Source organism: Lonchura striata, chromosome 3, assembly GCF_050655825.1.
Source record: "Lonchura striata isolate lonStrDom1 chromosome 3, ASM5065582v1, whole genome shotgun sequence".
In the NCBI taxonomy this organism is placed as follows: domain Eukaryota; kingdom Metazoa; phylum Chordata; class Aves; order Passeriformes; family Estrildidae; genus Lonchura; species Lonchura striata.
The window spans coordinates 14,308,304-14,334,149 of NC_140705.1; the positions used below are offsets into that span (position 1 = coordinate 14,308,304).

General features: G+C 39.0%; 1 protein-coding gene across 7 annotated transcripts in view; it reads right to left on the reverse strand.

Annotated features, from left to right (window-relative positions):
* The window catches only part of LPIN1 (lipin 1), a 78,845-nt gene that overhangs the window by 20,969 nt on the left and 32,030 nt on the right, over positions 1 to 25,846 (reverse strand). For 4 of the 7 annotated variants that reach the window (XM_021525389.3, XM_085576277.1, XM_085576278.1 and 1 more), the window contains 10 exons: positions 16,545 to 16,745; positions 15,134 to 15,229; positions 13,594 to 13,931; positions 13,117 to 13,236; positions 11,897 to 12,004; positions 7,714 to 7,843; positions 5,521 to 5,830; positions 4,227 to 4,320; positions 2,703 to 2,890; positions 1,689 to 1,782 (listed from right to left, as the gene is read on the reverse strand). In XM_021525389.3, the coding sequence (XP_021381064.3) occupies positions 1,689 to 1,782; positions 2,703 to 2,890; positions 4,227 to 4,320; positions 5,521 to 5,830; positions 7,714 to 7,843; positions 11,897 to 12,004; positions 13,117 to 13,236; positions 13,594 to 13,931; positions 15,134 to 15,229; positions 16,545 to 16,745 (1,679 nt within the window). The remainder of the gene's footprint in view (positions 1 to 1,688; positions 1,783 to 2,702; positions 2,891 to 4,226; positions 4,321 to 5,520; positions 5,831 to 7,713; positions 7,844 to 11,896; positions 12,005 to 13,116; positions 13,237 to 13,593; positions 13,932 to 15,133; positions 15,230 to 16,544; positions 16,746 to 25,846) is intronic. The other 3 variants (XM_021525386.3, XM_085576279.1, XM_085576282.1) reach the window with 1 other exon arrangement.

Sequence of the window (25,846 nt, forward strand, 5' to 3'; positions counted from 1 at the left end):
CTGGCAGGTTAAAGCCATGAAGCACAGGTCAAACTCTGACCTGCACTAGTAATAACAGACCCATCTAATTCCACAGAATGCTCACAGGTATTTATCACATATATTTTTCAGGGTATGCAAGAGAAGCTAGGCCATGAGTAGAAAGGGTGTTTGTCACACATTACTCAAGTCATCATAGAATCACAGAATGGCTGGGTTGGAAGGGATTTTCATTCACCAGAACCACCAAATTCTTCTCAACAGAACTGTTGTCAACAAGTTCATCTCCCAGCCTGAACTCATATCTGAGATTGCCCCAAACCAGCTTGCATTTTAACTTCTTGAATTTCATGAGTTTCTTGTGGGCCCTCTCTTCAAGTTTGTTTAGGTCCCTCTAGATAGTATCACCTCCTTTTGTTGATTCCACTGCACCACTCAGCTTTATGTCATCTGCAAATGTGCTGACGGTGCACTTGGTCCCCACTGTCTATGTCATTGACAAATATACTGAAGAGCAGCAGTCCCCAAGACAGAGCCCTCAGGGACACCAGCTTCCATCTGGACAGAGCAGTTGACTGCAACTCTCTGGTTGCATCCATCCAGCCACAGGCCTTACTGTATTCCTCTTTACCACAGCATAAGCCACATTTTTACAAGCTTTTTTCACTGCTTTTCCACCAAGGAACCACATAAAACTTAGGGGCTGCAGTCTGTAGGATGTCAAGCTCCTGCATTTAGATGTTGAACACAGCTCAACCCCTGTTGCAGACAGCAGGACAATTACAGAACCCATTGTCTAGGGAAGGTAAAGTTCACATGACATTAAGAGAATATGACATTCATGATCCTCACTAAGGCCTCCTCTCTCCCCAGTACATTCAGCAGGCAGATAAATACTACCATCAGATTCAGAGAACAGTGTCAGGGAAGCAATGAGTGACTCACCTCAAACCACAGAGAGCTGAGGTCAGGTATGAGGCTGCAGCATGCACAATATAAACTACCACCTGGTACATCAACCTTGCATGAGCCATGTCTGTGACTAAGGGTAGCCAAACCTCTAAGTGCAGCACAAACCCATGATCTCTCCTCTGTTTGCAAGGTGCAAGGAACTCTCAAGTAAAAGAACCCCCCAAAAAGCTGCATCTGGCTTAGAACACAGCACTGCCCTTCTGCCAGCAATTATAAACATACAAAATAATGTCTTAGCCTTACAGAAATGGAAGCCTTATATTTAATCGGTGAAGTTTGACAAACCTTGAAAAGCAATGCCTCCACAGAGGCATATTGGCAAAATATTCAGTATATTAAAAAAAATTGCTCGGTACTGAGTGACTGGAAGCAGACTGATGTATCCGGGTAAATATTAATTATTCAAACTGGCTCAGGGCAAGCCTTAGCAAGTTCACATCGTATTTCATTTTTACTCTGTCAATTGAATGTGAATACTATTAGCATTTAGTAACAGCTTCTTGAAATTCAAACTGTGTCAGTAATAGGTCATCTGAAACTGCTCTTCACTTTCAGTTCAAAGGAGGAAAGGTAACTAGAAGGACCTGAATTCATTAGGGAGTTGACTCTTTCTGGATGAATCCAAGCTACAAAAATTCAAAACCCGGTTTTCAGCTACAATTATACAATGTAATGCACTGAAGGGACAAAGAAGTTTCTCTTTACAACAGTAATTTTTTTTTCTGAAATATACTTACTTATTTCCAATCTTAACCACAAGGTTAGGGTCATCAATGATAGCAGGATTGTCCACAAACTGCTGATACGTTACTGCATGTTCTAAGAACTCTTCTGTGGGGGAAAAGAAGTTACATTTGTAAAGCATGCATTTAGAGATGACTGGGACGGACCAACCTAAACCTCTCGGCACCTCTCAGACACATTGGTTCCACCTTCATTACAAGGGTGCTGAGATTAACTGCAATATGGAAGCAAGTTGTTCAGAGACTTTCAGCCTCAGAAGATGAGGGTTTCTTTGTTTCTGGGTGTCTTTCCTTTCAAAATACAACCTAAATTGAAAGCTTAAGGATTGAACTGTGAGGGAGGAAAATCTCCTTTTAGAAAAATTATGTAATTTACAACTGATCCAGATGACAGTATGACTCAAATAAATCACAGGATATTTGAAACACTTTAATAAGTAGCTTGTGAGCAGCTGTCAGTGTAGCATCAGGCTCATATGATTTTATGACACCACATTACTGCAGAAAGTGCAAGTGTTAACACATTTATTTTCACATGGCCACATTATGCCACTGGAAGTTTAAGGCACAAAGTACTGTGATTTATCTAAAAGTTACACAACAAACTGGAGGTAAGGCAGGAATCAGGTTGAACTTTTCAATTCCTTCTCCTCATGTTCCCATTTATGGACCACCTTTTTCACTCCTGACTCCAACAGCTGTGAATTTCCTAGCTATATACTACACTAAGTGGCAAAAGCACCATTAACACTACTACTGTGATACAAGACATAGCACTATTGGAAGTAAAAATATCAATAAAATAATTCCAAAAACTTTCATATATGGTGGATTGTTCAAATGTGTTAAAAATCAGGAGAAGTTCTAGGAAGTTCATCATTATACGGCCAGTATCTGTCTTCTCAACCCAGTGCTGAGTACAGCCACAGGAGGGCTCTGCAGCCTCAGGCTGGGAAGATCAAACCCAGCTGCCAGCACATGTCTGCAATTCACACGGTCATCCTGTACCTTTGGTTATCTCTTTGTTCTCAGTAAGGCCTCCGCAGAGAGAAATGGCGATGGAGGGCAAATCCCGAACTCCATCCGAGGTGCTTTCAGCCCCACTGTCAACACCAGAGCTCCCGACAGACTGCGGAGAGTGGCTGGACGGCCGTGGCCCCACGTCAGCCATGCTCTTGCTTTGGGCATTATCCCCACTGGAAAAGAAAAATCAGGAATTCAGGCTTCAGGTGTGCATTCCCAAATTCACTCCCTTTAACATATACAGGCTTAGGAAAAAAAAAAAAAAGGAAAAAAAAATAATAGAGAAAAAAAAAATAAACCGCCCTTGTTTAATTTTTACAGCAAAAGAAAGTAATATAGGCCTCGTGCGGCCTCCAATATTAGATTGCTTCTGCTTACTTGTCTAAACAAGGCATGTATAATTATAGCTTCACTTATTTATAAGAGCTAGGAAAATAAGACAATAAACTGTACAGTCTTAGTAGACAAAAAAATGGTACAATAATCAGAGTTTATACTAGTAAAACTATTCCCACATGGGAACAAGAATAAGCATGTAAGTTTACTATTTAATTTATATCAACTATATAAACTGATAGCTAAATGCAAATAAATTGTGTATGTTTGTGTATTTATGTATATATAAATAAAACACTCTACATGTAAACTAATAGAATTAAAATTTTCAGAAACAATAAATCATTATACCCACTTAAACTCTGATGAGATCAATATTACAAAGTTCAAGCTCATCAAACTCTGATTTCCACTTCAGATTTCTATGAATGCATTTGAGAAATTTTCAATCCAACATTTTCCCCATATAACTTCCTTCTCAGTTTTACTGAAATGTTAATATTACAGCAGCTGAGTTTAAGCAAGCAAAAAAAGAAAAGTAAAATACACAAGCTACTTTAGTTGTTGCTTAATGACTTTCATCAAGTGACTAGAGCATATGTTGAAAGAGAACTATAAATGTTGCAAGACACTCCAATAAAGATCAGAACAAGCTGGAAATTGTATGTTCAGAATGCAGTATTTTCATATGTAATTCTGTCATTCATCTTCCAAAAATTATTTTCTCACATTAACATTTATAGGTGAATCAACCACAGTAAAGCAACATTAGACCAATAATTTTCTGCTAATACTGGTACCAGTAAGATGTAATCTTTATGGTAGTAAGTCAGGACACAGGGATAAATATATCCCAAGGCCACCTGCTCTCCCAGGACATGTGAGTAACACTCACAAACATCAGTGTATATTAGATAACCATCCACAATCAATATATGATGCTTAATTGACCAAAACAGAAAACCAGCTATAAGCACCTTTCTCAGGTTCAAATGCAGTACCTTCCAAAAGCTCTAATATCCCTCTCTAGAAAATTTTATTTTCCTTCTGCCTTCATCTCTGCTTGAACCCTGAAAAACACATCTTATCTGGTTGGCAATGAAGAGTTTGATCTAAATATGGAAGGTGAAAAGAGCTCTTTAGAAAGTAAAAATATAAGCAAAAGACTTATACTTTTTGGGGAAATAAAGTGCAGCAACTTCTGGATCCATGTCAGTGAGGTCATCTAAATAGACACCATCAGCACCAAGATGCCGACTCCGTTTGTCTGCAAGGGACAGAACAAATAAACCTATTAATTAATATTTTCTGAGTAGCGGTACAGAGCTGTTATTACTGTTTAGCTATTCATTTTATAACTGAGAAACCAGAAAGTTATAAAAGTTTGTGAAATGCATTTGTACAAAATGATACTGCCAAAAATCTCAAAACAAGTAGTCTGTATACATTGTTCAAACTATGAATTAAAACAGGACAGCAGAGGACTAGTTTTGAGACATGCCAAAGACTCCCTATCCCAGACAAAATCACTGGGAATCAGAAGTTAGTGGAAAATAGCAAAAGGAAAACCTTCTAAGTATTTGCATAGGCCTATTATCACAGTATGGCAGGCAGAACACTGAATCTTTGAGAACTAAGCTTTCTCCTTGAAAAAGGGAAATAACAGATTAAAATATGGTCACTAACACACTATAACTAGCTCATTAGGGAGACAACTGACTTTTAAGCACATTCAGCTGATGTGTTGTGTGTGCATATGCACCTCTGTAGGGGACAACACATATCTTCTAGGCCTGTCACTAGGACCAACATAGAGCCACCTCTACCCTCTTGTTGCCAGTACACCTAGATAAGTAACCACTGTAAGGTCAAAACCTAATTTGGAATTCATTCTCAAACCCACAACTTCTCACTGTCTCAATTTCCAACACCAAGCGTAACAAAAACAATCAGAAAATCTATACAAGGACTGAATAGTAAGCAGAGAAACACATCATTTTTTTGTTTTCAAAGACAGTGGAATGCATGGGGAAGAGGCCAAGAAACTTGTCCTTATTTTATGGCAAATCTGTTCATTGTGCAAAAGACATACTACAACTTTGCACTAGAGCAGAGAGTTTCCACAATTTCCAGCAACACATCACTCAGGTGAATCAGCAGATCTACAGTCTGCTTATACATAAAAGTAAAATCCCCAAATCTGTCAAAGGGAGCAAGTTTTGTAGTCTTGCTCACATGCACAGAACTGCCAACAACTTCACACCAAGAAGAATCATCTAATACATATCTCATGTGAACAGCTTGATGCACAACTCAGGTTTTGAAGGCTCATTCCAAAGCTTATTCCTTTTCTGATCTGAAAGTGCCTTCAGGGCATGGATTAATTTATATGGCAATAAAATGCTTTATCACCATAAAATTTGAAGATAAAGCCATGCATATAAAAGTGCAGGATCAACACCTTTACCTTTCTTTCTGGAAGGGGAATCCGTCTTGCCAGTGGGTTGGGCTGAGCAAGCTGCAGCTTGCTTTATTTCTTCATTTGCAGGCAATGGGGGTTCAGCTGCTCCTGGCAGCTCTGTCTCTGGCTTATTTGTCTCAGCTGGTAAGGGCTCACTTTCATCAGCAATTGCTGCATCTGCTTGTCCAAGGGCAGGTAGAGGAGACACTGTGTTAAACTCCTCTACAGGAGAGCTTTGGATGACCCGAAAGTGAGTGCTTTCAGAAGGATTTGCATCTGCCATGCTGGGTTCCTTTGCTTTGAGCAGAGAACTGGCCTGTGAGGAAAATTTAACAGATTACTACAAAGAAAAGCCCTTAAAAAATACAACAGACAGAGTTCAACCTGTTCTGTTCACTCCAATGAGATCAGACTGTCAGGATCACCAACTACAGCAAAAAAGCCACAACTGAGATAGAGACTACAATATGCAAAAGACCTCTCTGCTGTGTGTTTGTGCAAAAATCATTTGCATCTTGGGGCCAGGAAAAATTTGTTCTGTAATGTGCTCTAGAGTCTTCATTTTCCATTCACCTGCACTTCCCACCTCTTACCCTGCCTTCCTCTATTCCTGTGAAAATCTGGCTTTCTCTCAGAAGGTTAACCTGACAAACAAGATAAGGTGGTGCAGACTGGAGTCCTTGCACAATCAAAATGGTCTCAGGCACCAAGACACTAATTCCCAGATTTAGAATTTAAATCACTTTATAGGAACAATTCCAGATCTTCTCTGAGTGTGGGACAAGAAGTTTTCTTTCTTACAGAAGGACAGAGTGGAGCTGAACTACAGCAGCAGCTGCTATAACCTTCATGTCATAGCAAATAAACAACTCTTACATGAAGTTCAACAGCAGCCGAAGTATGACTCCCAGTTCAGGTAAGGCAAGATCAGAATAGCCTGGGACACAGACAGGGACTGCAGAGAGAAAAGCCTCTGGGAGTGAGATTTGCAATACACACCAGGGTGTGTGACTGGGATAAAAAAGATACACCTAAATTTCCTAGCAGGAAACCCTCCATTATAGACTGCAACTGCCAGTTTGGAACTCCTGCATGGACCTGTGCACTTAAATCAGCTCTCTTTGAGCACAAAATAGCTCCCAAATTTCTTGCAATGTACACAGGGAGGAGAATAGTGCAGAGGTGATGAAACAGCTCATGACTGACATATTAAAGAAGAGACCAGAGCTCCTCTAAAGGAATTAAGAATTCTGGATTCCCACCCCTCCTTTTTTCACTAATTACCAACAGAGAATTAATTACAACAAATTATAATAGTGCTATTATAATTCTGGTGCCATTGCCAGAACATAGAAGTCTCTTTGAACAGGATGCCCACTTCCCTGGCCTGCAAAACAGCAGATTTTCCTCTTTATACTGTGTGTGAGCCCATCTCACCTGCAGTTCTTTCTGCAGAGAAGCCAGCCTTCAGCAGGAGATGCCAAACTCCGCACTATCCTAGCCCCCATCGTTGCAGTATCCCACTGAAACCTGACCTCTATCTCCCATACCCTGGTGCACGTGTAAACCTTAAGGCCCCCCCCTTTCACATTTGAATGCTGTGACTCCTCAGGAGCTGTCACAAGGAGCCAGACAGCACCTGACCAGCCTGCAGTGTGGGCAGTTTCTGTGCAGCACTGTAAACAACGCTGCCAGCTGCAGATCCCACACCTAACTGGGACAAGAAGAGAAGCACCAAGCCAGTCCTATCAGCCAAGAGAACAGCTGGTCTGCACACTCACAGAACTGCAGGTGTCTCTGGATGCTTTTGTACTGAAGCAGCCCATTTTCATTTCTGTGAATCTGACTGCTAATAACAACCTGATTTCCATTTAAGATAATTTATGAATTTCAGTGATTTACCAAAGGACACTGGGTTTCTTTTTTTTCCTGTTTTTTAAAGCTTCTAACTTTTACAAGACTGGGTCTCAGTTACTTCTTCATTTTCTACTATCTATCACCACTATTGAGAATATCAATGCCATAAGGTACTTTCCTATACCTTCTATGGAGAAGATTCAATTCTCTTACATAAAATACTGTAATTATAGGTTAAAACCAGGATCCATTTCCTCTTCATCAGGCTGCAGTAGACTAAGCATACATGCCCTATTAAAGCACAAAAGATTCTAGCAGAATTAAAGAACTTATGTTGGATACCTTTGCAGCCTGGGGTAGCTCTCCCCATGCCCAGTGCATGTGGGGATTATTCTTCAGTCCACTTCTGTCTGTGGGTTTACTGACTAATTCTGAGTCACTTTGAGGAGTAGGAGGACGTGAGTCTGATGGGCTAAAGAAAAACAAAAAAAAAAAAAGTTGCAAAAGTAACCACAACGCACCTAGTGCTTTCCAAACTGATGTCCACCAATACAAGAATTGAAGACTGAAATAATCAAGAGCCAACCTGATTTCAGGAGGGTTTTTGGTTTTCTGCATGGCAAAAAGAACAGGGATGGTACCAGCAGCAGCAGCAGGTGAATAATGTATGCAAAGTGCAGAAATTACTCACATCAACAAGATACCTTATCCTAAGTAATACTTTAATCTAAGAAATCCAGTTGACTCCTTTCTAACTTGCTCAGCTCAACCACTGGATGGATGTTTATAAAGAAAACAGCAGGAGAGCAACACAAAGAATCTGAGCCCTTTCAGTTGAAACATATTCAACTGTTTTGATAATTACTTGATAATAAATATTTATAAATTAATTAGTGAATTATCAGCGTATAGTGTTTTTAATGTAGCGAAGTCAAGAATGTGATGTCAATTCAGTCATTAATAAATAATGAATCACTAATTTCAAGGACAGAAGGAAAAATGCAGATAATCTGCTCTGCCTTTCTGCATAACACAGGTCACAGAATCTCCCCCAATGCCTCCTGAACAAAGCTTGCATTTTTTATTGGAGCCGTAACACGTCTTGGTATCCTTATCCAATCCTGATTTAAAGACTAAAAGCAACAAAAGAATCCACAATATTCCCAAATCAAAAGTCCAGGTTGAGTTACTTTCATTCTTAAAAACAAAAGGCCTAATCTCATGAAGTGCCTAACTACATGAAGTTCAACAAGGCCAAGTATATGGTGCTATCTATGCCTGAGACGAGGCAATCCCAATACAGGCTGGGCAGAGAATGGACTGACAGCAGCCCTAGGAAGAATTAGTTGAGAGTGTTTGTGAACAAAAATCTGGGAGGATGGTGAGGAACTGGCACAGGTTGCTCAGAGAAGCTGTAAACTTTCCATCCCTGAAGACCAGATTGAATGGGCCTCTGAACAGCCTGGCCTAGTGGAATATGCCCCTGCCCATAGCAAGAGGGTTGGAACGAGATAATCTTTAAGGTCCCTTCAAACCTAAATCATTCTGTGATTCTGCAGTTCTATGAAAGAGCCAAACCTGTATGGATAAAAGAATAAATCAAACATGAGGAATTTATGTAAAGGTAAAATCATAGAATGGTTTGGGTTGGAAGGGATCATCTAGTCCAATCACCCTGCCATGAAACCAGGTTGCTCAAAGCCCCATCCAGCCTAGCCTTGAACACTTCCAGGGATGGGGCATCCACATATTTTCACAGCAACCTGTTCCACTGCCTCAACACCTTCACAGTGAAGAACTTCTTACCAAAGTCCATGTTTTCAGCTCAAAACCATTGCTCCTTGTCCTGTCCATACACACCCCTGTGAAAAGTTCCTCTCCTTTTTAGCTACAGGAAGGTGTTATAAAGTCTCCCTTTTTCAATGTTCTGTAGAGCCGAGTGGTAGGGAATTCACTAATCACAGCAAAATAATTACTTCACATTCACATCTGAAGTAACAGTAACCTAAATAACTACACTATTCACTGTTTTCAACTATGCAGTAAAATACATATTGAATATGGACAGACACTAGGACATTTTAGCTATAGATATTTATGTTACCTAATTAAATTATAAAACTAATAAGCCATCTTTTTAGGGACTAAGAATTTCCATTTTTTATCCATCCTTAGGGCATAACCTATAATTTGACAGAGAAAGGAATCAATAAAGTGCAGTTTTAGAAGTATTTTCAAGCTCTAAGGATTAAAAACTTGCCTAGTGGGTTTTTAGGCAACTGCTAAATCTTCCACTGAAAAGTGTGTAGGATTTGCAGCATGTTCCATATTTAGAGGCCATTGAAACCTGGGAAATCAGTAGCCTGAGCACTTCAGAAAATTTCAGTAGGCAGTAATGCTCCTACTGCTGATTTAAACCTAAAATATCTAGATTTAAGGAAGCCTTGTCACTTCTTGTTTTACTTACCCTGTACATTACAGACATTTTAACCCCCAAGATACCTGTTGTTTTCCTAGAAAAATCTCCAATCTGTCTTTGTTCAGCCCAAGCTCACTTACTCAGACACCCTGAGAGAATAGAAGTATTGCTTCAGCTCGGGTAGAACATCTGCATTTTGCAGTAAGAAAACAGATTTGGGTGGGAGAGGAACCTGGTCTTCACCATAATTTTCCCTGAAAATACAGTTCCCTTGTACACAGAGGTGATTGGGAAGAGCCCAAGCTGTTACTCAGCCCCCTGATTTCTACTCTCAGAGACACAAGGAAGGCACCAGAAATGCAGCACTAACAAACATGGCTATGTTAAAGCAGAGAGCTCTGCTCTGTGAAGGTTCTTGCTGCAACTGCTGCCCAGTGGTCTGGCTGAACTATGTCTTGCAATTCCTGTGTCCTTAAGTTATGCACTGACTCAGCCCAGCTGAAATTTCCTTGCCTTGCACAGATTGCTGAGATACTGCAGATCAAACCAGAGCCACCCATCCTGTCAACAGTACACAAAGAAGGAAGGGAATCTTCAGGTATTTAGATCAGCATCTCTGATTCACATCCCATAGATGCTGAATATTTGTATCACAGTCCTATATATTAACTGCTATGATTGCACTTAATCTAATCTAATGACAAAGAACAAGGAACTTGGCCTGTAGTTGGTAGTTCTGCAATAACAGACTACAATCATCTTTGCTGTGTTTTCCACTGGAAGCAAAGAGATCCCTGAAAAAGCAGCAGTATGACCTGAGAAAAAGCCCTGCCTTGTGTGACAAAAAGTACCTGTGATAACAGACGATAAGGAAAGAGGCCTACAACACATACATGCTACAGCAATGTCTGAGAGCCTCTGAAGTATCTCTTAGGTGGCCATAATAGCATTCCTTACTTCACATGGAGGGGAAAAAAAAATGCTGAAAGACCCACCAAGCATTCTTATTTCAACAGCTGCAAACACAGAGCCTCACTCAGACAAGTTGCCACAGCACTTTAAATGTCTGTCTAGTCTGTAAGACAGGTGAACTCGGGAACAAAGTTCATGAAGCCCCCAAAGCACATTACTGCTCCATCCCAACCTGTGCTCCTCCCCTGCTTTGCCAAGAGAACATGCTAAGGAGAACAGTTTTGAACATCCCAGCATCTCTGACTTGGTGCTGCAACATGGTCAGGTTAAAGAAGGCAGACCTAGAAAATGGAAAAACCTCAAGATTATCAGTTTTGATATGGCTTTAGGCACCAAGTATGGCAACTATGTTGATATAAGCAATGAGTAATTTAGCCTGATGTATTACTCAAAGCTTTCCCAGCATTAATGGAGAATTGTACAGGTCATATTCTACTACTTTAAATTTTTTAACATTGCTGTGACCTCTCTCCGTTGACTTAATGGAGTTAAAGAGCTTGACTGCAGAATCTTGAGACTTCTTGAATTTAAGATAACCCAGAAAGCGTCTGTATCTACTTTTAGCTCTGTGGAAAAGAGGAATTCTACACTACTACAAAGGCCTAGAGAGACCAGTTTTCTTTTGGCACAGGGCTCCTCCCATTACAAGGTTTACATTTTTTATTGCTCACTTATTCTCTGAGGTTTTTGTTTTGCTTTTAGCAATCTATGCACAAGCAAACAACTGAAGAAAACCATGGGATTAAAATGTCATTAAAATATACACTGATTGTAAAAAGCTATGTGGAAATATCAGTCTTCAGAGGAATTAATTCACCATCTAAGTTCTTCCTTTTTGGGGTTTTTATCATCTTAATGAACTTGATTTTTAACCCAGGCTTTCATTGACATAATTTTGTATTAGCCACCCTCTTTCAATGGATGGTTCATCAAGGTAACTTACTGCTGCTCAATGCACACAAAGAAGCAAACTGAGAAAGTGGTTTCCAATGTCACTTTCAAAGTGTCTGGGTTAGCAATAAGTACAGTTATAAACATAACAGCAGTTCGCATAGTCTTAATGTGGTAAAGGTGTATTAAAGTGTTAAAAGGATTAAAAAGCAGTCCAGAAAAGAAGGAGGACAACTATTCTACCTGTCTAGAAGAGAAGAGTGAGAAGATTGTTGAGGACAAGAATTAGATAGGCCTCTGTCTGCTGGAACAGTGAGGAGAGTGGCTTGCCCTGTACAATCTATAGCCTTACTGGGCAGCAGAGCATGTGGGGAGAAAGAAAGACAGGGTGTCATTATATTCACAAGTCCCAATTAACATAAACTCTTTGTGCATTAGTTACACAAACACTCCCTTTACATTGAGAGTTTTCAAAACCCAGGATACTGCAATCAAGAAACAAACAAAACACACAATTCCAAAAGCCATCAAAAGGTCAGGGTATTGAAAAATGCTATCAGCAGCCTGGTGAAGCCAATCCCATCAAGCTTTTCAGGCACTGGACAATGTTTCTTCCAGAATGCAATTCAACAGTTCAATTTTGCCACTGCCCTGAAATAATCTCCTCACACTCCTTTCCTCTGCCCCCCAACTACAGAGGCAGGATATTGAGATTAGACTTGTTAGGACAAGGTCTTGTGAATATTGATGCACTCCAGCACTCTGCATGGGGGATGTGGAGCACACGTGCACGGGGCACACACACACAGACCTAACTAGAATTACTCAGTGCAATGCACTGAGCAAAAAATTGTCCCTTTTTGACAGACACAAAAAGGGAGGCCCAAACTGCTCTGTTTTGACATGAAAGGTATACACTTGCACACAAATACACACACAGGAAAAAGTATGCAAATTACTGTATGTGCTCTTTTCATACAGTAAATATATCATATCTGTATTAAAAGCGACATGAAAAGCTCATATTCATTTTAAAAATCTTATTTTTATATATTAACTCCTATCTGGGAAATTTTTAAAAGGATTACACTCAAAATACTGAAGACTTATAAACCTACATTCACTGAAGCCTTTACAAGGTGCATCAGGCATATATTCAGATTTCACAAAACATTCCTCCTCTCTACAGTATTTATATGCAGTAACATTAACAGATAAAAACAGTCTTCAGAATTTATGGACCTGCATTTTTATGTATAGATTTGCTGCATCAAGGACAAAGCCAACCTGATGCTTTGGTACACTATCTCATTAAAATATAAAAGCATCAATCTAATAATGGTCACTGACCATGTTTGATATCAGAATTGTTAGTGAGACTTCATATAGTACATGCACAGAAGACACTAATGGAAAAATTAAAAGAAGTGTACTATCTAGAACTGTACTATCAGAAAAGGTACCTTTGAAGAGGTGACCATTCTCCATCTGAATGAGGGTAAGGTGCAGACTGAGAAAGCACAGAAACTGAAGGAGCCTTTATGTCAGATACATCATCAACAAACACATCTGGAACAGGGATCCTAAATTGGGGAAAGAAGTGACATTTAAAAAAGTATTTGGTTACTGAATTTTCATATACCTCAACTAACAAACCCTATCGCAGAGAAGAACTAGTATAACCTGAATTAAAAGGAGATAAAGAAATGTTATCTCATTCAAACCATCTAGTTCACAACAGTATAGAGGATTCTTATGTTTTTAATGTCATTTTCATTACTTTAATTACTAACATTCCCAACAGCTTTCTACCCTAAAGCTTTACTTTTAAAGTAACATCTTCATAAGCCATATGTTCTGACTTAGAAATAACTGCTAGAAGGCATGGACTGGAACATTAACCCAGGTTTTCATTACATATCTCAATTCCACTATGATACCTTGAATTGTCCAATGGCTCTTTTTCTTCCTCTGAGCTAATCTCTATGGGAAACAAGTCTTCATCTTCTGATGTGTCTCCATGTGTGTCTTCTCTTTTTAAGCTGTCTATTTTATGAGTTGACTTCCTCCTCTTCTTCCTCCTTTTTTTCACAGAGCTACAGACTGGAGATGTTTCAGTAGAAGGCTGGGATCCATGGGCTTGGGGTGGGACTTGTGAAGATGCATTGGTGTCCAGGTTTCGTATCCTGTCTATGGAATTCCTCTTCAGCTGGGATTCCATTAAGGCAGTCCCCTCAGACAGAATTGGAGATGTGGAGAGATGATAAGGAATTACCTCCTGAAAAAGAAAAAAATTCAAATCATAAAACATGTTAGCTCTTTCACCAGTCATACAACCAGCAACCTATGTACAAATTACCAAAAATATCAGTTATTTACTCTTCAGAAAAATAACAAGGATTAGACATCCGGATACTCATTATGCTCCTATGGCATATGGAAATTTTTTCCATAGCTCCATCTCCTTAAACAAACCAGGGACAATACTCTTAATACAGCATCCTCTGAGCATCTAATATTGGCCAGGTTATGGTGTAGGTTTCTGTCCACCTCATGTAAGATACAAAGCAGAAACAAAATCTTAGTTCAGAACATTTTGTAAAATACAATTCCCCTTCACAACACAGATGACAGATAGCATCAGATAGGTCAATGGTTTATAATTAGGTCACACAAACACCCTACTATGCATTCATATATATATTCATCTCTAGATATTCATGGAAGTATTTCCAGTAGTTTTCAGTCACCAAATAACTCAAATAACTGTTACCACAAAAAAAATTTCAAAAATAAAGGTATTCATAAAACTCTCATCTGAAACTGGTAATATACTCTACACAGGAATCTGAACACTCACCTACTCTGGACAGTGAAAAAATTATTTGGGATATATAAAGAGAAATGCCTACAAAAGTTTCCTTATATTACATTACATATGGACTACTCAAAGTTACTGTAACCATAATTTATTTGGACCAGTATTTCACCACAGCACAACAGCAGACATTCTCATTGAAATACACAACTAATAGTTGTGAGATCATGTTTATGAGAAGCACCAGAATTAATGTGTGCACAGATGTTTACAGAGCATGTGCACTTTTACTAGCTGTCTGGTGCCTATGTTCAAATTAAAGATTTCTGCAAAAAAACAGGTCCCTGGACATTAACCTCTTCCATGCAACTTTGAAGCATGTGAACTCTGTAGCTGCCATCTCTGTTCACATACTGGCATGTAAATTATTTCTTTTTCAATCATGTGATTATCTTCAGCTTTTTCAAATCTCAGCAATTAAAAAAAAAAAAAACTGAATTAACAGCATAGCATTAAATTTCCATAGCAGAAAATTGTCCAGAAACTGTCAAAACTATAAAATTAATAAAAGTATATTTTTCAACAAAATTCCTAAACTCAAAACTGATTTTGAAGAGCTGGCATTGGATTTTTAATGAATTAAAAGTAATTTTTATTCTTACCTGATCATTATCTGTCTCCTGCACAAAAAAGGCCTCCCCATTGTCTCCCAGTTTCATGTGCAAATCTACAGCCTCTCCATTAATTTCTATGTCAACCTGGAAGGAAATAAATATATTCCTATATGAAAGAAAGTTAATCCTACTGCTGACACTGGGCAAATGCTTCTAAGGGAAGTGTAGGAAACATTACAATAAACAGGAAATAGTGACCTACTCTTTTTCTTTCAGTACCCCTTCACAAAGCAATCAATTATAAAGATGTTCTTCTAACTTGTTCAGCTCATTGATACCTTGCTCTTCTACTCAGAAAGGTTTATAGTCATTACATAAAGTTCTGAATCTTTTTGAATGAAATTCTGAATTCTTCACTTGCCACACAAATCTATTTGCTCTCTTAATTCATAGCCTATTTTTTAATTGTGCAAGCAGTACTTCCAAATGCAAATTCTTAATATGCTGTCTTTCAAATTCATTAAAGAGACTTATTTTCACACTGTGAGAAGCACAAATGAGAAAAATAATTTTACATTCAATTCCTGTGACTATTCCTTCCACACATTTATCCTATCACTGTACAGCCCTATCTATCTCTATTTCTTCTCAGGAAGATCTCTCTCTCTTTGACTATAACCATGCTTGCCACCAACTCCATTTTCACTGTAAATTTTTTGGAGACTTGCGCAGGTCTACAAGTCTATTTCAGGACATGGTACACCACTGGCACAGTAATACCTTTCAACAGTTACTGAATCAAAATATTGGAATTTCTTTCTGATCTGTAAAAATTGAACAATGCCCATGCTGACTTTAGGATCTTTCTACTGAAAATTCTAGCTACGGTAGAACCTAAGCTCTATGGAGTGAAAACCTACTTCCTAAAATAATCTGTCACACTGGTAACTTCACATCTGATACACTTGCAGGTCACTCAGCCTAGTTACATTTATTTCAAGATCCTCACTGAGTTTTTTTCTAGCTTCAATTAACCTCATGGTTTTATTATCTGAAAATATTACTTCATTAATATCTCCCTTTTTGGAACTATCACTGAACATATCATTGAACACTGAACAAAGAAAAGGGTTTTAATGAGTCACTAATGAAATCTAGTATAGTTTCAAATTAGCACATTTGAAATTTTGCTTTATCGAATATAAATATTACAAATTTCATGACTAGTTTTGTTTTTTATTATAGTCAATTCTGTTTTTTATTATAGTTAACAAATTATGCTCTGAACTGCAAGAATCAGTAACAACCATTTAACTGAAACTTGAATTAATTCAGGCTGTTTATAAAAGGCGTCTAAAGAAAACCTCAGCTAGCAGACCAAAGAACATTCAGTAATTTCCATGCTATTACAGTTAACTCACAGACAGGACATATAAAAAAAAATGACACATTTTCTTACCACTTTCTCCCTGGAACGTAGAACTCCCATTTTCCCGAAGCGAACGTGAAAAGGGGAACACTGAAGATTTCCATCTGGCTGACGTACAACGATTATATCTATACATCCTGACAGTGTGGCTGGGTTTAGACCCTTATAGAGCTCCTTCACAGTTACAAACACTTGCCCTGCTAACTGTCCAACGTAATTCATGGTTTGGACCTGAAAGGCAAAAGGTAGAACAAATTGGATTTTGATCCCTGCTTTGTATTTTGGAGACGTGAGAGATGGAGAATCTTGCAGTGGGGTATTCTCCTGTTTCACAAATTAACAATTTTGCACAAAATCAGGATTTCCCACCTGATTTGTTTACAGCATGTTTGTAGAGAATTATAAGGGACCTTGTAAGTCAGAAAATTGTAACAACTTTCAAAGGTTCATTAAAATCAGTTGAATTCAAAACCACTGTCAGACTTTGAGACTCTGAAGCTCAAATGTCTCCAATTATCTCTGAGGAGAAAAGCATTACTTCCAGAACAACATCTCCTCCTAACATTTATTGTGCCCTCAACACCAGAAATACTTTTTTGTGTGTATTTCCACAGGCTTTTAAAGGCAGGGCAAGTGAATAGCTTTGAGCATATCTAATTTTACACCACACTAAAGGCAAAGACTATTTTCCCATCTTTAAGTGATTTCTCCCATTAAAAGGTTATTATAAAGCATTCAGACAATAGATATGCATTAAGGTTGAACATTGTTTCCTAATGCAACTTTACTGTTCTTGTTTCAAACAGCCTTTTTAAACAGTATCTGCACTTTCATTAAAAATTACAATTATGTTGACAGTTGAAGTGATATGCTTTATTTCCCCTGCTCCTGCATTTATTTAGTATTAGGCATTTAGCTTTAGTTTGCTGCTTCCACATTATTAATACACATCCTGTTCAATATATTTAGTCCCCCAGAAATGACTAACATGCATATTTAGACATGCTTAAAAGATAAGAAAGTCTTTCAATGGCTCCCAAAGTATGAGTGAATTTAAGCAGATACTTTCCTGAACAATATAGATTTTAAAGACTTCCAGTGTCTATAATTTTCACTATTTTTCCAGCACCTCTTGCAGATTCCAAGATCCTGGTTTCACAAAGTCCTTGTGCACACAGGATAGAGCATAAGACTCACAAGTTCTTTGCTAGTCTGTACTACAGCACCTGGACATCAATAAAAGTGACAGTTGCAGGGTAGGCAACTCTGAAACTCCCATTGATGGTGATGAGAACAGAACTGAGCTCAGAGCCTGAGACAAACACTGCACAGCAGAAGCATCTGCTACCATAGAGACTCTTTCAGCTATGTTCTTTCATAGACAACAAAAAAGATGTATGAGATGCTGCAAAACGGCTCCAAATTTTAACTGTGATTTACAGTTATAAACAAAAGACTATTTAAAGAATGCTATGAAAGCACTAGAGTGAAAAAAAAATCAGAAAATTAGGAAATGCTATACTTAAGGCAGTTTTCTTCCATGCATTGCTGTTCTAATTAACTAATGTTCACCTGTGGTTTTTTTCAAAAGTCCCTCCAAATTGTGTGGACTGAGGCTTTGCTTTCTTCTCTGCTTCTGTTGCAATACACAGGTCAGAACACAAACTGTGCTCTGAAGGAAGAACTATTTACAGTAGTCATCACTACATTGTCCCTGAAAAACAATCATGGTTTTCCCATCTGATAACTGGGGAGTGGAACCACAAAAAGATTAAGACTAAAACTAGGCACTAACTTTAAAAATTCTGGCTTGTTTTCTAAGTATTCAGTGTACAAGATGCTGCCATGGTTTAACCCCAGCCAGCAATAAAGCACTGCACAGTCACTCACTCACAAGCAATTCCCCATCCTAAGCAGGATGGGTGAGAGAACCAGAAAAGCGAAAGTGATAAATTTCCTGGGCTGAAATAAAGACAGTTTAATGGGACAGAAAGGGGAGAAAATAATGAAAAATTGTAATAAAAATTATAATAAAAATAACAAAAGAATTTCAACATATAAACAAGTGATGTCCAATGCAATTACTCACTACCCACTAACCAGCTCCCAGCCATTCTACAAGCAGCAGCCCATGGCCAATTTCCTCCCCCAGTTTATATTCTGGCCATGATGGTCTACAGTATGGAATATCACTTTGGCCAGCTGGGATCAGCTGCCCTGGCTGTGTTCCCTCACAACTTCTTATGCTTCTCCCACTATGTCATTGGCAGGACACTAAGCCATCAAAAATCCTTAACATAATGCAAGCACTGCTCAGCAACACCTAAATCAGCAGTGTGCTACCAACATTATTCTCATCCTAAATCCCAAATACAGAGCTGTATCAGCTACTAGAAAGAAACCTCTGTCTCAGCCAAAACCAGGAAAAATATTAATTAATGGAAGAATAACCCCTACACAGTGTTTGGAGAAGTGAGGGCTGTTTCTGCACAGCCCTCAATTCAGGCATCCAGAAAGTGCCACCTACTGAAAACCCAATGCACAAAACCTTCATGGCAATTATATTCCTTTCTCCAGCACTGAACTGGTATCAGCACTTCTGGCTCCTGTTATCCACTAGAAACATCACCTTCCTGAATGCAAATCTAGTGGCAAGCTGTTTCACAGGGAGCAGCACTTGAAACTCATGTCACACCCTATGCTACGTGAAATGTCTACAGAACAATAGGTCGGAACAGACTTCTAAAGGTCACCTGGTCCAAACATCTGCCCAAGGCTGCCCACAACCTTGATCCTACAGAGTTCTCAGTGTCTTCAGGATGGAGATTTCTCAGCCTTTTTGATCTCCTGATCCTATGTAGCCCTGTCCTCACAGAGTAAATTTTCTTCATGATACCTAACCTGATTTTCACATGTTGCAGCTTGTGCCACTGCCTCTTGTCCTACCACTGTGCATTCTAATATCCCAGCTGTTTCCTCTACACCCCCCAAAAAGTAACTAAATATTCTGAAGAATAATAAAACTAGTTTTCTTGGCCTCTGCTTCTAAGTCATAAGGTCTTAGTCCCCTAATTATCTTGGGGTCCACCATCTAAAATCTTAAAAAAAAAATCTCTTAAAAAAGTTGGCATGACACAGGCAAAAATATAAGTTCAGAAGCCAGCCTCCAGGCTGGCAGATATAAGCAAACTTTTAAAATTACCCCTTTGCTGTGGAAAAATAGTTTTACTGGCAATTTTTCCAACCTAAAGCACAAAAACAAACACATTTCTTATTGAGCTAAATTAAATGCAAATATAGCTACAGTTAGAGTCAAAATCACACAGTATAGCTGACCCCAGTAAATGTTTGGTCTGCTGAAGTAACAAAATTTCTAGCTGCAAAACAGCCATTACTTCCTTGGTGGAGAAGTAGCTGCTGGGACTATATATAAACCCCACTGTTTGGGAGAGCTCTGGGCAGACAACCCAAACATGAGGACTCACACATCCTCATTAGAAGTCACACCAGCTGGGCTCCTAAAATCCTAAACACAGAGTTTTGCAACTATTCTTGCTCACAACAAATCTTAGCTTCTCTGCCTGCCCTGTCTTTGGATACAAAGATTATTTTTATACCCACAAATTAGAAAAGGTGGAGACCATCCACAAGCTCTAAGGCCAATCAGCTCAGCAGAGCTTGCTTCCATACAGTGGAAATCTCTTATCCCTTAAAAAGTAACACATTCAAACTGTGAGCTGGTAGTGGACACTCCTCTCAAGCGGGGCTGAACCTGGCATGTGCAAAAAATCCACTGTGGAATTCAAAGACAGACTGGGAAACTGATCACACAAACCCCACTTCCCCAAGAAACTTACAAAAATGGGTTTATTTTTCAAATGTAGGGAACAAAAGATGCTGTAGTTAAAATGGGGAAGAGTTCAGAAATTAGACTCTGACGGTTGTATGCCCTCTATCCTACCTTTTATGCAAGCCAAGCAATGCTGAGATTGTTTGGAGTCTGAGGTTTATTAAGTTTGTACTCCAAATCTAAAGTTGATCCATGCCATGTCAGCAGTCCAGGAAACCAACACTCCTCAAACCCCAGAGGGACTGGATGTGGTTTTGGAGCAACACTTCACTCTGGCTACTCCAAGAAGTCTTTCACTTACTGACGAGGCAGCAGCAACTTCAGCAGTAAACATGAGTTTACATCGTGGGTTACACCCCCAGTACCTGCCTGCTCATGATACTCAGTTTAGTAAAACTCTTGTTCTCATACCATGCTAGTGGACATAGCACAGAATATTTTTTCGTGCTGGGAAAATTCAGATCCTTTGATCTAAGCTTGCAAGTGAGAACAGTCTGTACTGCTTCTGTCAGGATTCTCAAATGGTCTGAGTTTTTTCTTTGCCAGAAGACATTTCACAGCTCTATATTTTGCATTGATTATAAAATTAAAGGTATTTTCTAGTGTAATTTTAAATGTAAATCTAACTAGCAGCACCTTTCAGATAGCCTAGAAAATTTCCAACTCTTTTGATTGTTAAAGACAGACGCCATTTTTCAGAATTTATCATCATGTGAAAAAATAAGTCAAAAATAAACAGCTGGTGATCTCCCTTATTATTAACTGATTTATTCACTTAGTAAAGACTGACCTAACAAAATACGTCATTCTTTATAGTCCCACTTTTCTGGATGCCACAGTAAGATCAAACACACTGTCATCTAGATAATCCACTTCTTTCATACAGGTACACGACACTATGTCCTAATTCCACTGGAAAAGCCAGTAAAAAGCCCTTGTGGCATGGTTTTGGTTGTTTGTTTTTCTGGGGATTTTTTTACAGCTCAGCTCTTCCCCTTACCTCATCTTTCTTTACTGCAATTTTCAAAATAAAATACTGAAAATCATAGAGACTAAGGCCCTTTTTTTCTTTTGCAGTACCTGGTGTCTTGTCAGGTGCCACAACATTAATGAATAATAGATTAGATATCCACACATATCCAAATTACTAAGGGATGTAAATGCTATTCAACATGCTCTAAAAACAGACAGTTGATTTAGGTAGTGTGCTGTAAGGGTAATTAAAAAGTCAAACACACTTCCTCTGGAAGATATGAAATTTCCAATGCACAATATTTTGAAAACAGGACAAACATCTGCAGGAACTGGTTTAAGAACAGACAATTGTAACCTTTGGGAAAGATACTGGTGCTCTGCCTGTGGCCAAGGCAGTAAATCAACCCATATCCCATCAGAGACCTGACCATTACAATCTGGACATCTCTACTGAATCTATTTAAATTTCAAAATCTGCTTCTGGTAAGTGTCAAAATCTGCTTTATTTAATAATAAGCACTCTCGCAGCAATGCCAAGGCACAGCTAAGGAGCTAAGGTGGACTGGGCACTACTCCCTGGGCCAGTTTAGAAGCAGTCACCTTTTAAAGCTTTACAGAGCTTTGTAGAATAGATGGTGCTATGTGGTCTGGTCCCCAAGAATGAGCTTTGGCAACATTTAGGTCTCTTTCAGCCAATTTTCTAAGGCTCTGTAGTTATGATTGTGGACTGGCTTTGTAGGCCAGGAGAGGAAGATTTGCAGCAATGGTAAATGTAACACTAAAAAACCACAACAAATACAGACAAATAGTTCAGTTACACTTCTAATACCTGATATTATGATGGGACCCTGGTCCATGGCTGAAGTGACGGGCACAAAGACAAAACAAATCAACTTTCCTCCTAAGAACTTCCACACATGTTGTGAAATGTTGAAGGGAAGATAAAAATTAATGGGCCAATGTTCAGTTAGAATACATCACTGCAGCTCTGCTGTTGACACTGAAACTGTGACAATTTTGCAAACCTGGTCCATATGGTCCCCTTGGTTTCTGTTTTGAAGATGTAAAGCTTGAGAGATTGGACTATATTTGGGAATCAGACTGTGGTCCCTTCAAGAAAATTATTCCTCATTTACAAAAAATAATAAGCAAATTATAATACTTCAAAATCAGTGCTTATTAACACTCTTTTACTGAATATCAAGTATTTCTATTCTTGACTGAAACAATTCCGTTTTGTCTGCATTACTGAACACTTAATCCCTCTACTGCAACTACTGGAATTTTACTATTGACATATTCTTTACCATGAAAAACAGTTTCAGAGTTTATGTTCTAAAAAAGATTCATGATAAATGGTAGGGGAGATATGAAAATATTTCAGATGAGGATTCTCTAGATGAATATTTTCAAAATTAAGCTTAACCTTTCATGTCTGTGCAACAATCATAGTAATGTTAACTATAAAAGCTCTTAATAACTATCATTCTATTATTTTTAAAATTAGTAAGCTGTCAACACACTGAAAAGTCACTAATGCTGTTTGATCATCACATTCAAATCCCTTAATATTTTATGCCATTTCACGTAGGAAACCGGAAATCATTAAGACCTTCCAAAAGCCTTTTTCTTAACTATTTGATGTAGGAATACATCAATCCAACCTAAAGTCACTGCCATGAATTCCCACCCTACCTTTCTGAGTAAGTGCCCAGGCAGAACCCCAAAGTTGTGCATTTTCCAAAGTAAAATCAGAGCTTGGATTTACTTTCTATAGAGGAGCCATGAAGACATTGCACGGGACTTTGGGAGACTTCCCTTTAGAGCTCCACTTTCCTACAGGATCCCCACATAACTCTGGGCTAGTTACTGAGGCTTTTATCTCAGAGGGTGTAGGTCCCATTGGCTGCAAACAGGGTCTACCACTGTGGCTATATCCCAACTGCAGCAGGCCAAGGTCCCCAGCTGAGATACAAACACTCTCTTTGCATATTCTTTTCTCCTGGGAAAGGAAACCTGGACACATGACCTGAAAGGGAGCCATAAGTAGCCATGACTCCAATCTGGAGAAGTTGCTGAGGGAGAACGCCAGAGCACTCTGCTGAGCAGTGTGACTTTGGTTGTTCTGTAAATAGGAGGGCAAACTCTGTCCAAGTCCAATTATACTCTCATTTGTTCCAGACTTCCCTATAGTCACAGCTACATGGGACAGACCACATTCCTGCAGGTGATCTGACATCTGGTCAGTTGGGAGACAGGCGCAGCTCACTTTTATGTCCCACATCAGAAAGCAAAATTCAGCCTGTGCCTGGCTCTACACTAGAGTAAGAGCATTGTGCTTCCTGCCAGTCAAACCTCCAGAAATATTTCAGGGCTGGGATTATTCTAGGCTTAATTCTATTAGGAACTATTTGACTTCTATTCCAAGTTACCCAAGACCAGTGCCAAAAATTGTGACTTCTTATAACAGCCAGAGAGTCAAATGGATCAAATGTCAAACTTATCTTCCAAGCTGCCTGTCCCTTCAAGAACTCACCCACTCACACTCACTCACTGTCACGGACTTTGAATATGACATGACTATTCCTCTGGTTCTGTATTGCACTGTATTTGAAATAGTTAAAACTTACTTGGTGCAATACTTCATTAAGTCCCATTAAGTAAAGAACAGAATATTTTCTTGAGAGCATCTAAAATCAAAAATTCAAACTGAAGACTCAAAACTTGCCTGCAGTAAACCCCCATGTTCAAACAAAAGGAGAACTGGCCCAAAGCTCCACAGTCAGGGTATCAAACTGGTACCCAAGAGTCCAGGAAAATTATTTCAAGGCCAGCTCAAGGGTACAACCACAGTCCCCATAGCATACTCCCAGCTGCACATTCCCCACTCTCTAAATCTCACCCTTCTGTTAGCACTGAAAAGTAACACTACTAAAGCCAGAAAAAAATAATTTCTAGCCAGATCAATGGGATGATCTGACTCACCACATACCCATACAATTGCTACTACCAAACAAAGAGAGAAACTAAGAGTGAGCAGTGCACAGTACAAGGGACACCTCTTGAAATTCCAGGCAGTCCTGAAATCATATCTCAAGACTTGTCTACTCCTTTCCCAGAGATTTCTTGGGAGACCTTCCACATTTCCCTTGGTCCCACTGTACCTTAACTTCCCAACTGTACAGTGCTTCCCTCCTCATGGAGACGTTTTGAGGGAACGTACAGAAGGACTGGACCCCTTTGGACTGACCCTGCATAAAGGAGTTCAACAAATTGAAAAGTACAAACTGATGCCTGAAGCCAAGAACTTTTGAAGTAGCTGAGAATATATGGTAAGTCATGTATTGTGTTGACCTGTGCTACTGTTCTGATGTCAGTGAGGGAACATAAATCAGAGTGGAAAACCAGCAGTACTACTCTATACAAACACTTCACGTGACTTGGCATGTTTCTCTCAGCAGGATTGGAAAACAAATTTGTTCATTAGGCTCTACATTTTTTGCATTTTAAAAGTTTAAATAAGCTTTTACTGTATTCCAATTGGTTTTGATGACTGCTATGTTATATATGTTTACAAATAAACAGATCTGTACATCTGCACATGCTCAGGTATGGAAAAGGGTCAAAGACTAAAACTTGCCCAACTCCCTTACAAACAGGCCCCCCTGCATCAGGTAAGCAGATATGATCAGGCAGTCTGCATCTGTGTTAGTGACTTGGAGCTATAAGAAAAGCAGAAATTATCTGTTATTATCTATCATTAGAAGATATTTCCATGGCTTTATGCCTAAAATCATAACATATTTATGTTGAGCATTTCCCATCTGATTTCCTTCCCCAGTTTTTCTCCAAGTTCTCTTAATGGAAGCAGGCTCATTTTACTGTAATAGGAGTACACCTATCTAACTGATGACAACAAAACCTTATGTGTGTACACTAAGCATTTACCAGTTTTGCTTCCTGAGACAGCAGAGACAGGGACACAGATTAAGCTGTCCAGAAAATAAACCATTTTTAAACACCGTCCACACTAGAAGCCAAATTAGAGGTCAAAAGATATATCAAGGCTTATGACTTTGCATGTGAAACGAAAAATTATCTGCTAGATAGTCTGCAACATCAAGGCTGGGATACTACCTCTACACAAGTCCTCTATTTGACAGGGATAACAATATTGCAGTGTTTTGTCCCCTCCCCACAATGCACATTTGCTTTTAGTTTTGCTTCTTGAAGGTAGAGGAGATATTCAAATCAACAGAAAAGTAGTAAGTGTTGGGAGGGTAACATAAAAGAAATACAAAATATCTGAAAAATTAATTTCCCGTGTAGCCATTGCATTGCTGCTAGCCAGGCTCTGCCATGTCATTAAATCCCTCTGTCCTGTTACTGCTGTCGTTATTTAGGCTCAGGGAAAGTATTAGTGAAGCAGGGGCATAATGCAGCGATTTACATCAGCAGCTGCCAGGCAAAGAGAAGCAAAATTCCTAAAGGCAAAGGAGAAGCTGCG